Source organism: Xenopus tropicalis, chromosome 4, assembly GCF_000004195.4.
Source record: "Xenopus tropicalis strain Nigerian chromosome 4, UCB_Xtro_10.0, whole genome shotgun sequence".
In the NCBI taxonomy this organism is placed as follows: domain Eukaryota; kingdom Metazoa; phylum Chordata; class Amphibia; order Anura; family Pipidae; genus Xenopus; species Xenopus tropicalis.
In genome coordinates, this window is record NC_030680.2 from 16,481,080 (window position 1) to 16,495,824 (window position 14,745).

At 43.9% G+C, this 14,745-nt stretch overlaps 1 protein-coding gene across 1 annotated transcript; it reads right to left on the reverse strand.

Annotated features, from left to right (window-relative positions):
- Positions 1-7,345: 7,345 nt before the first annotated feature.
- olfml1 (olfactomedin like 1) lies at positions 7,346-14,042 on the reverse strand. Its single transcript, XM_002938036.5, has 3 exons — positions 13,595-14,042; positions 11,497-11,785; positions 7,346-9,586 (listed from the first exon to the last, which is right to left on the reverse strand). Exons 1-3 carry the CDS (start codon positions 13,715-13,717, stop codon positions 8,799-8,801), a joined length of 1,200 nt encoding a protein of 399 aa, XP_002938082.4. The 5' UTR covers positions 13,718-14,042; the 3' UTR covers positions 7,346-8,798.
- Positions 14,043-14,745: the final 703 nt, after the last annotated feature.

A 14,745-nucleotide genomic window follows, 5' to 3' on the forward strand; every position in this document is an offset into this window, starting at 1 on the left:
ATTTTGTTACCCAGCGCCACCTGCGGGTCACTTTCAAACATTACGTAGTCGAGGACGTTGTCAAGAGAAAGAAAGAGGGCTGATCTGATGTTCTTCTGGTTAGGAAAAACGTGAGAAAAGTTATCGGAGGTTTCTAATGTTTCCCTAACCAGAAGAACATCAGATCAGCCCTCTTTCTCTCTCCTGACAACTTCCTTGGATACTTCATGTTCGGAAAGTGACCAGCAGATGGCGCTGTTGTAACAAAATCCATTCATATTAACAGTACTTTAACCCTTAATATCTTGAAATTCAAAAAATAAATAAATAATGAATAAAAAATGTATACTGCAAAGTACTTAGAATAGCCCTCTCATTAATTTTACATTAAATTATTTTAAAGGTTTACTTATCCTTTATACACTACACTACAAGTTAGCAGTGAAATACGCAAACATCTAATGGTTCCAGTTCATTACACAAAATCAGAAAATTACATACTATGCCAAACGACATAAGGGTGAATCCCAGTTTACTTATCCTTGAAGGTCTGTATGCCAGATGATGCCCTTCAGGGGCTTTTTATGCCCCCCCCCCCCAGCCTGTTCAAAGGCTCCATAGATATTCTTCTTTTATTTGCAGTAAACTCATTATACACATATGTTAGGCCTGTCCCCAAAGCACGGAATAAATGTAATACATTTGAGATATTCCATGAAAGCTAAGCACCCACCAACACAAAGTCTATGATTTTTCCTCTCCCCCCAACTGTTGTGGCTCAGGCACGGGACCTTGGCTGGGTGTTGGTATAACGTCTGTGTAAGCAAAGAAGCAGATAAAGGCTTTGCGGCTAATTTGTAAGATACATCCATTATGTCACATGTCATAATTCTCTCTTCCTGAAGATCCATTCCAGACAATGCCCTGCGAACCTTCAGAGCCCCCAGACAGCTCATCACCGGCGTGTCTCTTGGATTCCCTTGATGTAAAGTAAACACAGTGCTGTGATGTGCCATGCTCAGAAATGTGTGCAAGAGGTAATTATCATGCATGGCTATATGGCTAATATAGATATATGGCACTCAGGGTGGGGTAGAATTCACATAACTTATTTATTTCTTGGGGCAACCGCCATACACCAGGTGGTTGCACCAAAATTGCCTTGCACATTACGGCTGTGTAGTGGCTGTACTTGGTAAAGGTTAATTCCCTTTATTATTACCCTCTCCTCCATTATTCATTTTTTGGGTACCTGTATGACACTGGACATATAGGGGTGTCTTCATAATGCTTTGCACAGACTGTACACTATGGCAAGGTCCCTCCTCCAGGTGTAGTCTGGGCTACGTTCACAGAGGCAATGACACATTATTAGCTCTTCTTCAGGTTCTCCTTCTCTGAGTCATGGTTTGAGTTTCCTAGAAGTCTTTGGAGCTCTTGGTCCTTTATGAGAAGAGTTAACTTTTCAAGGCACTTGATATAAATGAGACAAGAAATCCGGTGTTTCTTTTGATAGAGGACTCAGTGCAGCATTTCAGTGCAGCTGGATCACAACTCTGGGCTCAGATTACAGCAGGGAGGGGGGTGAGGGAGAGGGAGCAAACTGAGCATGCTCAAGCCCATGCCCTGGTGGTTTTAGCTGTGAGAAGGAAATCTGACACAGAACCCCATGTGAACACAATAGAAGGAAAGAAATGCAGTGTTTCTTTGACAAAATCAATGTAAATTGCCAATGTGCTCAGAAAAGTGCTCTCATCTACTTTACATTCACTTATTTTATATTTTATGTTTGTGACTGCGTTCTCATTATCCAGATTACAAGCTCTACTGCACATCCCTATGGGACCTAGGCTACACATGTACCAGGACAACCCAAGGCTGGCATTATTGCTGTACCAGGGATTTCTTTGTGTAGTAGAGTTAACCTTTTAAGGCTCTTGATATACATGGGTGGCTTCATGATGCCTCCTTTAGGTGTGGTCTGGGTACGCTTAAAGAGGCATACATGGGTGCCTTCAGACTGGTACACTATGCCATGGACTCTCCTCCAGGTGTGGTCTGGGTACATTCAAAGAGGTAATGTCACCTTATTAGCACTTCTTCCAGGTTCTCCTCTTTCTAGCCATGGTTTGAGTCTCCTAGCAGTCTTTGGGGCCTTTATGAGTAGAGTTTACTTTCTAGGCACTTGACATACATGGGTGCCTTCATAATGCCTCCTCTAGGTGTGGTCTGGATAAATTCAAAGAGACAACATTACCTTAGAAGTGGTTTGAGTCTTCTAACAGGCCTTGTGGCTCTTTCCCCTTTTGAGTGGAGTTTAATATCTATGCAAAATCCAAGATGGCCATAATAGTGTCAATAGGCTGCCAGTTCTGTAAGGTGTGTATAAGTATGTATCTGCTGCCTTGGCATAGAGTGTGTTTAGTTACATCACAGTGTGGATCCAACTAAAGCTGGGCTAGGTTGCCAAATGAGCTGATCCCAGTTTCACCACTAACAATCTGGGTCAAACTGCTTTGATAGTGGCTCAATGATTGGATCATAATGGAGGGAGAGGAACCTATCAACAAACCAACAACTTCATTAAACATGACAGGCAATGTGGGGGGGGGGGTCTGTTAATATTTTGGGTTTATAAGAGGATAACATGTCCCACACTGTAGCCTGAGAGGTCTGTGGAATGGAACAAACTGCTTATTTTGTTAACAGCGGTTACAGGGAAGCAGAACATGATGTGAATTGTGGTGAGCACCGCGCCGTATAATATAAATACATGTCCACAATGATCAGCATCTCTTGAACTAGGCCACATTGTCAGTTTATATAAATAACCATAGTTATCCCTCTGTTCCAGCTGCACTTTTAAAGAAAGTTATGTAATTCAGCATTGCAGCTGCTCCCCAGATTAAAGTGCTGTTAGGGTGCTATGGCCAAGCCATGGCTCATGTATTCTCTTACATAGAAACACATACATACTGTTAAATAACAGATGAGGATGAAAAGGGCAAACATCCATTCAATTTGATCATTTGGTCTAATTAATTCTACCTACAATATATGGCCACCAGTACTGGAACTCTGACCATTGGAAAGATGGCCCAGAAGCCCAGGGAATCAAATCTCTGTACCTGGGAATAGAATGAAGTTTGCCTTAATTTCATTACCCTAATGCCCATGTTTCTCCCCAATTAGCCCTATAAGTAATAATGATTAGTGATGAGCGAATCTGTCCCATTTCGCTTCGCCATAAAATTCGCGAAACGGCAAGAAAATTAGCGAAACAGCGAAAAATTAGCGAAATGCATTTGCCGCACAATTTTTTTTGTCGCCCGTGTATATTTTTTTGTCGCCCATGCTTTTGCTGCGACCGCGCCCAATGTTGACGCAACTGCACCCGATTTGACGCAACCGCACCCTTTTTGACGCAACTGCTGCCAATTTGACGCGCGACAAAAAAAAAAATCTGCACAACGATTTTTATCGCAGCAAATTTTCACGGAAGTTTCACAAAACAATTCGCCAGTGGCGAAATGCGGAAATTCGCTGCGAATCCATGCCTGGTGAAAAATGTGCTCATCATTAATAATGCTAACTAGACATATTGAGCCTGTTAGTAAGAAACTACTGACCACGGGACAAGGGACATGCTCCGTAGCAATAATAAGGCATAGACTCTATCATACACAAGCAAATTACATGTTATAAGGGGTTTTTTGGACCCCAAACTTTCACTAACAAACAGCCCTGTAGCCGAACGCTACCTGGCAGCTCCCCAAAACCTTGCAAGAAGGGAAGCATCTGAGTTTGTTGTTTATTTATAGAGAAGTGTCATGATACAGAGAGACACAGGAGAGGACATGTATGGTACATGGAGCGTGTGCCCTGGGCCCCCAGTCTCAGGAGCCCCGATGGTCAACAAATGCCTTGTATGAATAATATAAAATATTTTTAGCAGTTTAATCAGAAATGTCCTACCACTCCTGCTCTACCTGTTGCTGAACTACAGAAGCCTGGACATATTACTGAAGGCTGACAGTCAGATATTCCCTATTCACTTGGGTTTTTTCCAATATTTAGACCCCAGGCTTTTGTCCTTGACTGGGCCCCCCCTGCAGCTTTAAAGGAGAAGGAAAGCAGCTGAGACAGTTTGTTCCCAATAGATTAGTCCCAATAGTGCAAGCTAGAATGCTAGATTTATTCTGTAGAATGCTTTATCATACCTGACTAAAGAGCCCTTGAAGCTTTCTCTGTTTGTTTAAGATAGCAGCTGCCATTTTAGCTTGGTCTTCATAGCTTCCTGCTTGCAGCTTCGTTATAGCTCAGATTACACATTCCTAAGGGAGGGGGAGTGAGTTTTATGAATTCTTATGGGAGGGGGAGCAGGAGAAGGGAGAGAGGAGAGAGCTGCACAGACTCTGGTCCCGGGAATGAAGGATTTTTCTGAGAGAGTAAGTCAGATACCCTAAGAACATATTTATATATAATTTTATATTTTTTTTTTTGCCCTTTATAGTCCAGAACAAAACCTTTTTTTACATTCTGCACCATTTGCAACAAAGATTAGGACACGGTTCCAGACCTTCCCATTCAGAACACGCAGAGTTTCATTATTATCACAAAACTCCCATGTACGTGTACATTGATTCCCTACCTAGAACCTCTCCTGCGCCCCATACAGCTCTCAGCACCGGGCGACACAGAGGAAATGAGTTTGATTCCTGACACATAACAGGGACATTTAGCTGACACCCGATGCTGATAATTTCCCTCCTTAAATATATTAGGAACTCAGCTAAAGGAAATGGAGCTCTGGCAAATCCCATGCCTTGTCAACAGTTCCTCTATGGCAGAATCTGCCACTGTATCTATTTAACTCTAATTATAACCAGGCAGCCGAGAATGGACTGAAGGAGTTTGTTAACTGCTGTCTTTCTGCTTTTAATGGCCCAGTAATATGTATTATAAGGGATAATGTACCCCCTACTGTAAATGATAAGGATATTAGCAGTCACTGAGGGGTTCTGTGCCCCCCATATAAAGGCACAAGGCTGCAGGCTGAGTTATACAGGGAACTCTGAGTATCACTCATGTATTATAAGGGATAATGTACCCCCTACTGTAAATGATAAGGATATTAGCAGTCACTGAGGGGTTCTGTGACCATATAAAGGCACAAGGCTGCAGGCTGAGTTATACAGGGAACTCTGAGTATCACTCATGTATTTTAAGGGATAATGTACCCCCTACTGTAAATGATAAGGATATTAGCAGTCACTGAGGGGTTCTGTGCCCCCCATATAAAGGCACAAGGCTGCAGGCTGAGTTATACAGGGAACTCTGAGTATCACCCATGTATTATAGGGGATAATGTAAGGGATAGAGAGACAGAAAGATGAAACTTTTTATAGAGAAGGGAAAGAGGAGAGGGAGAGACAGGGGACAATATAGAAAGCAGAGAGTAGAGGGAATAAAGTCAGATTATATAGAGGAGAGAGGTGGAAGGGAGTGAGAGAGAATAAGGGGAGGAGGAGGAAGAGAGATAGAGAGTGTTCTGTTGTGCCAAATCTCACTGTAGTTTGTTTTGTGCTTAATCCCTCATTAAACTGTGCTCCCATCATCAGTCAGACGCAGCGTGGAGCCGGCACATCCGCCTGATAACATCACCATGGGCGCACCCCCACTTTCTGCACATCTGCACAATAACAAGTGGGTGGCTTCACATTCTGCACCCATTTGTAAAGCAAAGGCGGATTTGTCTCTCCATAGAAAAGACATATATAGGTGCTGTATTGGATGTTTGTGCCACAACAGGTGCCTCAGGCCATGTGGCGTTGCTGGGATCTGTAGTTTTATTCTTTACTGCTGGTTGCTAGCGGCACTGGGTTGCTACGGCGAATACAGCAGTTTAAAATCTATACTGGAAAGACATAGAATTTATACATTCTAATAAAAGTTAATAATAAAGTGAAGTTCCCCTTTAGGGATCAGTATTGGCACCCCTATTGGCACCCTCCTTACAAAGGCAGAGATCCCAAGGCCTGGGGGGCCATGGCTTCCATTTATACATTAAGCTCCGTTCATGAGTTACTCTCTGCTCTGTCTGGGCCCTGAGCTCACACAGGAACATTGTTCCGGCGGAACAGGAGCCATTGTTGCACAAGAAACACACAGACATCTGGGCTGGGGGCTCAAACATTCAAATGCACAAAGGAAAGCAGAGAAAGGATGAATACGCCCCAGCACCGAGGGCTGTAACTCGTCAGTCAGCAAATGTACAACAAAAGCTCCTTCTGTTGCTGTGATATTTTACAGCGTAGTGTAGGCTGATCCAGCACTCTGACCTTCAGATATTGTAGACTGGGCCTTCCTGACTTGCTATCTGTATACAGTAGGGTGGAGGCAAGAGCCGGGGGCAGGCTGCCCAACCAGAATGAGAAGGGTACCCAGCACAGCATGTCTACCTGTAATTAATCAATGACACAGGCCTGTATTGTCTGGCTAGGAATGCTGGGAGCTGTAGTTTAATTAAATAGGCAAGGAGAATACCTGTAGCTCTGGGACAGAGCCATATGTGGCTAATAGTGACACAGTCAGGCTGTTGGCAGTCACTGCTGGAGGGACCCCGGGCACAATAACCTATGTAAGGCCCATTGTAATACAATTTGCAGCCCTCTATCTGTAACTGAACCACAAATCCCAGCATCCCCTGTATGCCTAATGATTCTGTGAGTTGTACAACTGCTGGTTCAATGAAAGCTGCAGGCAGAAAGCCCTTCAAACTCCATCTTGACCTACTGTACCCACTACCCCACTGCTGAAACTTCTCCCAACACCATCTTGCTTTACTGTAAGCGCCCCACAGTTACAGTGCCTTTCCCATATGCCACCTTCCTTTACAATACACACAATACACACTGTTACAGACCCTTCCCCCCTTATCATGCCTTACTATGCACAATTGTGCCTGTCCCTCCACTGAATGTCCCCCAAACCCTTTTCCTCACTCACAGGGGTTAATAACCTGCTGCACTCTCCTTTAACTCTTTATGCCGTTTCATACTGACCCACAAGCTCTCATAATGCTGTTATATTTCATCCCATTAAAAGTTCAGACTTTGCTTATTTATATGTTGAGCCTTACAAACTGAATGCTGCTCAAGGAAAAATGCTGATCTATGGCGCCATCTTGTGGCTAATTTCAAAAATTTATTAAAAGAAAGCCAAGTCACTTTTCATGATTTTTAATGTAATAATATGGTTTGGAACGGTTCCCTAAGCCCGTATTTCTCATTGGCATCTCTTATAATTTCCCTATAATAAGGCCAGCTTTAACTATGAAAATACTGAAGGCAAAGTTTGCAAAGTATTCATGTTATTATGGACTTTAATCTCTAATTACCAAACTATTGCTCTCACATTGCTTATATATTTGTTACAGTAATAATCGTGATTACAATAAACATTAACAGCACATCACTTTTGCACAACAGCAAATTCATCAGTTCTTACTCGGTACCGATGGCTAATGGGTTCCCCGTATAGAAATACTGACGTGATGCATCTGGAGCTGCAATGCGTGCCGCCTCTGCATGGCGCCATGTTAGGGATTACAAGGGGCATTTGTGCAAAAGATTTTCCTTTTGTCCTTTTGTATTTATGTAAAGAAAAGGAATAAAGGCAAAGAGACACCTGTACAGTAATACTCCTGTTGCAGGGCTTTCCCCGGCTTTTATAAAGGCTCTTGCGACTGTGCTGGCACAATTACTCCCACACTACAGAGTTCTTGTTTATTCTGTGTGGCTTATCTGAAACCCATTACTATAAATAATACAGACTGAGGAAAATGGCCTGCTGTATGGGCTACGATGGGACCCAGATCCACGACCCAAACCTGGACACGCTTGGACCCACTAGCTGATCCAACCCATAACTGCTTTGTCTGAATTCTGCAACTCACAATGAAACTGGAAGTGACATCACTGCAATATGGAAGTGACATCATTGAAAGCCAGAAGTGAGTGACATCATCAGAAGCCAAAGAAGGTAAAATAAAAACAGAAAAAAGGAGCAAAATCTGTTTATATTAAGTCCTGTGACCTGACCCAAACCCACTGACTCACACCCATACAGGCATCTGGAAGTCTAGTAATGTGCAGTTCAGCCCAAAACTCTTGCTTTGAGTGGGTTTGGGTGGAAAAGCACATTTTTAACAGATGGGGGATGGGCCAAATGCTACCCACAGCCCACCCCACCTACAACGTTAACACCCAATTCCACTGACAACTGCCTTCCATTGGCTTATTCATATACTTGGGCCTGCCTGCCCCACCCCTTCTGGTGACATCAGAGATGGGTAGGTTGGGCATGGGTGTATGGGTAATGATGGCTTACTGGGTTGGGATCTGTTCAGGTAGGGAGTGGGAGGTTGAGGGTTACAGAAGTCCTACCAGCAACCCACAAAATACCCACTTTTTTGCAGTAAACCCGCAGGTACTTGACCTGATACAGGGCTTTACCATAGAGTGATCAGGGATAGAGATATCAGTAAAGGTAAAAACCAGGAATAGGAAAGATAGAATGATGCCTATGTTTGCCTCTACCCCACACACTGTTGCCCCTAGTGGTGACCCATGGACCAGCATCCCACTCTGTTTCTGTGAGCTGTAGTCCAACAACAGATGGAGGGTCGAAGGGTGGATTCGCCAGTAATAGCCGCCATATTTCTTGCCTTAGAGGGGTCTCACTGTCTATGCTCAGTGCTGATGGTATTTTTATACTGGTGCCAAAACACATGCATAAGGCACCTTGTGTAGGGTCCATCATGGATGTTCATATTTGGCCCTTGTATCGAATTTATAGACAGTCTGGTACCCCTCATCCCAAGCATAAAGTGCCTTCTCTATGGGGTTATGCTTAATGGAGGCATGGCTGCTGTAGCGCCTCAGGAAATATAAGGTGGACATCTTGTTTTCAGTTATGATGCCGGAAGTGTCATAGATGCAATCAATATGGGATCGCCCCCCGCTGGCCGTGTTATACACCACGTACAGTGTCCCACATAGGACAAAGGCCGCCTCGGCATTGGCGCTCTGGCAGGACGTGTTCCAAGACTGTTCCATGACCATAGTCCGATAGTCAATCTTTGTAAGAACGATATTCCCACCATTGCCTGCATCTCCATGCATGGACCACAGGCCGTGCTCATCAAAGCCCAGGTCAATGAATGTGAATGGGGACAGCTGATAGGGCGGAATGCTACCGGCCCCTGCTAGTTCCAATATCCCTGTGACATTCTCGCCCCTCAGATCATATTTAACTATTTCATTCAAGGTGCCATTTCTGTGGAAAAACATGAAATTGTTGTGCACGGCCTGCCCGGTACCTTGCCAGGGATACGGCAGTGAGACGTTCTTGGCCTTTTCCATGGAATCTATGTTGGTGAAGTCCTCCATATTTGTAAATTCTAGAAATGTGTCCCCGTTACTGCCACTAAAGAAATATATACCCTCTGAGCTGTTCCCTGCGTTCCTCATCCAGGAACCGACGGCGCCGCCAGATCTTTTCACCATCTTCTGGGACTTGATTTTCGCTAACATAGTGGCACAACCTGCACAATACAGTAAAGAGTTTAGTAAGAAGGGTGCTGTCATCACACTATTGCCCAAATTGCCCATATTGCCCATATTGCACTGACATATCCACTAGATATCATTTCACTGTAGTGCAATAACATTATAATCATTCACAACTGTGACTGCCACTAGATGGCAGAATACAAATATGTCTATGATTAGTGATGAGCGAATCTGTCCCGTTTTGCCGAAAAATTCACGATTCTTTCAAAAGATTCGCAAAACGGTGAAAAATTTGGGAAGCGGCGAAAACGTTGGTCGCCCCCGACTATTCTTTTGATGCGCGACTACTTATTTTGACACTGCAAATATTTATTTTGACGCAGCGACTATTCTTTTGATGCACAACTATTTATTTTGATGCCCGCAACAATTTTTGGACGCACGGCACATTTTTCCCCTGGGAATTTTTTCATCTGTTTCAGGAAACAATCTGCCAATGGTGGGAAGCAGAAATTCGACGTGAATCCATGCCTGGCAAAACATTTCGCCCGTCACTATTTATGATTAACCATAGAGATGATCTGTTTTCTTGGAAAAGAGTTGTAATTCTCCTAATTCATCTAGTATAGCCCAGGGGGTTTATACATGGCATTTCACCCCATAATTTCCAAAATAAAATAGTTGCAGTCCAGGCAGGGAATCTGCAGTACCAAGGAGAAAGGATATAATTGGACCAAGTGGAGGCTTCTCAAATAAGAAGCCCCTTTACATACTGTATGTCATTCTGCTGCATATTCCCTTCTGTTGTTAATGTTGCATGGGTGAAACCAAAACAATTAGTTAGACAATAAAACCCAACATTATCAGATCATGGTCCCACTGCAATGACACAAGTTGCCTAGGTTGGAGGGCTCTTGTCTTGGTTGGAGGACTATAGTTTCCTCCAGATATGCTTCCAACTGATCCCTTTCTCACCCTTTCGGGTTTCCTTGATTCAGGACTGTCCTGCCACAATCATGACCATTAGGAGGTACAGTATGTGATTATATCACCTCCAGCAGAAGGTTTGCCACCTATCACTATTTTAGAAACCTAATTTGGTTGAGGGGGTGGAGGGATGATGTTGGTTGGTGGGGTGATGACATTTAGGTGCAGGATAATGATATTGGGGGGGGGCAACATGATGTGGCAGGTGAGATAGATAAGCCATAGCAGAAGTTTTGCTCAGGTATAGTGATGAGCGGATTTTTTCGGCAGGCATGGATTCGCAGCGAATTTCCGCATTTCGCCACTGGAGAATTGTTTCACGAAACTTCCATGAAAATGCGTTGCGCGGATATTTTTGTTTTTTTGCGTGTCAAATTGGGCGTGGTCGTGTCAAAAAAGGGCGTGGTTGCGGAAAAAAGGCGTGGTTGCGGCAAAAAAAGCACGGGTGACAAAAAATAGACGCGGGCAACAAAAAAAAAAATAGACGCAGGCGACAAAAAAGACGTGGGTGACAAAAAAATCGAGCGACAAATGTGTTTCTCGAATTTTTCACCGTTTCGTGAATTTTATGGCGAAACGGGACACATTTGCTCATCACTACTCAGGTATCAAAATGCTGACAAGTGGACAGAGAGTGTTGAACTGGACAGGTGGGAACCCTATTCGACAGGCAGCACAGGAAGGGGTCGTTGCAAAGCATGCTGAAAGAATTCTAGATGGTGAAGCCACCTTTACTCTAGGGTTGTCACCTCTATAGAGCTCCCTGAGCATTGCAGTACCATAAACATAGGCAGAGATCACTGGGGCTCTTAGCAAGATGTTTGAGGGCCCCCAAACCAAGGAGAAGACAATCTGCTTTGCTGCATTGTGACTTCTATAGAAACCAGAGAGTTGCAGTTGCTCTGCCCCTACCATAACTAATGTGTGCACGTGGCATAACATTCTCATTACATACTTGTGTTTAATTTTTGCATGATTTTTCTTTTTTCTTCTTCTGCATTTTCCAGTTGAGTCTTCACCAGTCGCTCGTCCATCTCCACGCACGTGTTTGAAGGGGACGCAGTCTCCAGGTAGTCGATGTCCCATTCGGCTCGTTCAATCCTGCCGAGAAGATTCTCCATCTCACTCTTTACATCGGCCCTGTATCTACTTAGTTCCTCAAGGCGGGAAATGAGTCTGTATGACAGGCCCTTGAGTTCATAATCATAATGGTGCAGGACTTGTTCACATTTGTACAGTCTGTCCTGAAACGAATAACAAAAAACAAATACATTCTGATGAGATTTTATTTTTATTACCTCTTAAACTGCACACGGAGCTCCACTTGTCTGGCAAGGTCACCAGATAAGCAGATCTGCAGCTGATTGGATCCAATCATTTTACCTTCATAACATTAGGCCAGAGAAATGATGACCTTCCCCACAAATATGTGATTGCGCTTGGTCCCATTGGAAGAGCCGTTAGTTCTCACCAGCCTCTCTGATCACTATTGGTCAGGAAGGTCTTCATTTTGACCCCATCAGTTCTGACCCATGTATAGTCATGAAGCTCCATGTGTCTGGCTAGGTTACCAGATAAGCAGATCTGGATCTGATGGCTCAAATTGGGTCAATGCAATCATTTACCCCCCAGCACATTAGACATCCAAAGTAATGGCCTACCCCACAAATATGTGATTGGATTTGGTCCCATTGGTAAAGCCCTTAGTTCTCACCAGCCTCCTTGATCACTATTGGTCAGGAAGGCCTTCATTTTTACCCCATAGTCAGGACAGTTCTGAACCATGTATAGTCATGAAGCTCCACATGTCTGGCTAGGTTACCAAATAAACAGATCTGGATCTGATGGCTCAAATTGGGTCGATACAATCATTTGACCCCCAGCACATTAGACAACCAAAGTAATGGCCTACCCCACAAATATGTGATTGGGTTTGGTGCCATTGGGAGACCCCCTCGTCCTCATCAACCTCCCAGATCATTATTGGTTAGGAGGGTCCTTATTTTGACACTACAATTCTGACTCATGAATGGCCATGAAGCTTCACAAGTCTGGCCAGGTCACCAAATAAGCAGATCTGAAGCTGATGGGTCAAAGTGGGCTGATCCTAGCCCTAGTACATTTGTCCACCAAAGTGATAACCTACCCCACAAAAATGTGATGGGGTTTGGTCCCATCGGGAGACCCCTTAGTTCTCACCAGCTTCCCCAGTCACTATTGGTCAGGAAAGTTTTCATTTTGACCCCATACTCAGGACAGTTCTGACCCATGTATAGTCATGAAGCTCCACATGTCTGGCTAGGTTACCAGATAAGCAGATCTGGATCTGATGGCTCAAATTGGGTCAATCCAATCATTTGTCCCCCAGCACATTAGAATACCAAAGTAATGACCTACCCCACAAATATGTTATTGGGTTTGGTGCCATTGGGAGACCCCTTAGTTCTCACTTATTGGTCAGGATGGTCCTCATTTTGGCCCTACAATTCTGACTCATGAATGGCAATGAAGCTTCACATGTCGCCAAATAAGCAGATCTGCAGCTGATGGGTCAAATAGGGCTGATCCAATAATTTGGCCAAAGCACATTAGTAGTGATAACTTAACCTAACAAATATGTGATGGGGTTTGGCTCCATCAGGAGACCCCTTAGTTCTCACCAGCTTCCCCAACCACTTTTGGTCAGAAAAGTCTTCATATTGACCATTTTGAAAATTCTGACCTATGCTTAGCCTGCTAAAGGTTCATATCAAAAGTCAGTGCAGTAACTTTTCTAGAACATGAACTGACCCCAGGCAATGAAGGAAGTCTGAGGCCACTAGATCTTTAATGTCCCTTCTTGTCACAGGGTATAGAACTGCTGCATCTCTTCCCAGCTACACCAACCTATGATATGACTATAAGTTTCCACAATACCAAATATTTCTCATTACAGAGAATGAACAAAAGAATCCTAGTCCAAGATTTATGTATATAAGTGTATAAATGGTAGACAGCAATCCTGCCTTGGGTGCCCAGTGCCAGCCAGCTAGAGGAATAAGTGGGTAACGTACCTCCAGAGAAACGACGCGGCTTTCAATGTAACGCACCATTATGGAGTCTTGGGCTTCACCCTGGCTGTTTGTATCTGTATATAGCACAAAAAGAACAAGTATCCGAATGAACATCAGTTCCATGGTTTCCTGCAATCTGATGGAGTCGTATATATGGCCGCTGTCCAGGAAAAAAGCCTCGTCCTCATATGAAAAGCTTTACACAGAGCTCCACGAGGCGGTTTTGCTGCTGTTTGTGTGGAACCGACAAACCCAAGGCAAGAAATTCCCAGTGTGAAACATATTCCTCTCTGCACACAGTACATGTGGCTTCTGAGCATTTGTACTCGCTGCTTATCACATCCATATGTTCAGTCTGCGCCCATATCTCCCCCACATCTGGAGCTGAAAAAATTCTCTCCCATAATTTAAAGAACAAGGAAAGTGATTTATGCATCATAGACCCCATGCATAGGCCCCCTTCCCTCCTTCTGAACCTCCCAAACTCCCCACTATGGTCCCCTTCACCCATACCAAAGTGGCAGAGTAGTGCAACTGGGTGGTGGGTGCCATGTCTGGCTGCTTCATCCTGTGTCTAGCTCTATGACACAATGGCCGACCAGGAACCTGTACAGTTAAAGCTGATCTGGTCCTTGCTAGGCATGTCCCTGGTCAAGCTTGGAAAATAATTTAGCACCATTTAGATCTGTGATGATGTCATCAATAGTAGGTGTAATATGCCTTTCTCTCTGATTGGCCCGGTTTGCATGTCGCATGTCTATGCATAATCTGATTTTACCAGGTTGTTTTGGTTTAGGTGCAACAACAATTGGTGAGACCCAGGGAGTTGGGCCTTCAACCCGTTCAATAATGTCAAATGTTTGCAGTTGCTGTAATTCCTTCTCCACTAGCTTGCGAACATGAAAAGGGATGCGCCTGTGCGGTTGAACTGAAGGTGATATTGACTGATCAATGTGTAGTTTTACCTGCAGACCTTTTAATTTGCCAATGCCTTGAAAGAGTTGCGGATGTTTATGCACTATATCAGGAATGTGGGATTCGTTGATATTGCTTACTAGTGTAACAAGTCCTAAGGCCATTGCACTGCTGCAGCTAAGAAGTGTGTCAGCAGCACATTCCACTACATAGAAAGAGTCAGTAATGGAATTATC

Bases quoted from the DNA above. Each gene is read 5' to 3' on its own strand.
- olfml1 (XM_002938036.5), bottom strand. From the start codon at position 13,717: ATGGAACTGATGTTCATTCGGATACTTGTTCTTTTTGTGCTATATACA. The intron at 11,786-13,594 runs GTACGTTACCCA...TATTCGTTTCAG, and splicing joins GCCGCGTCGTTTCTCTGGAG to GACAGACTGTACAAATGTGA. The intron at 9,587-11,496 runs GTATGTAATGAG...TGTATTGTGCAG, and splicing joins CATGCAAAAATTAAACACAA to GTTGTGCCACTATGTTAGCG.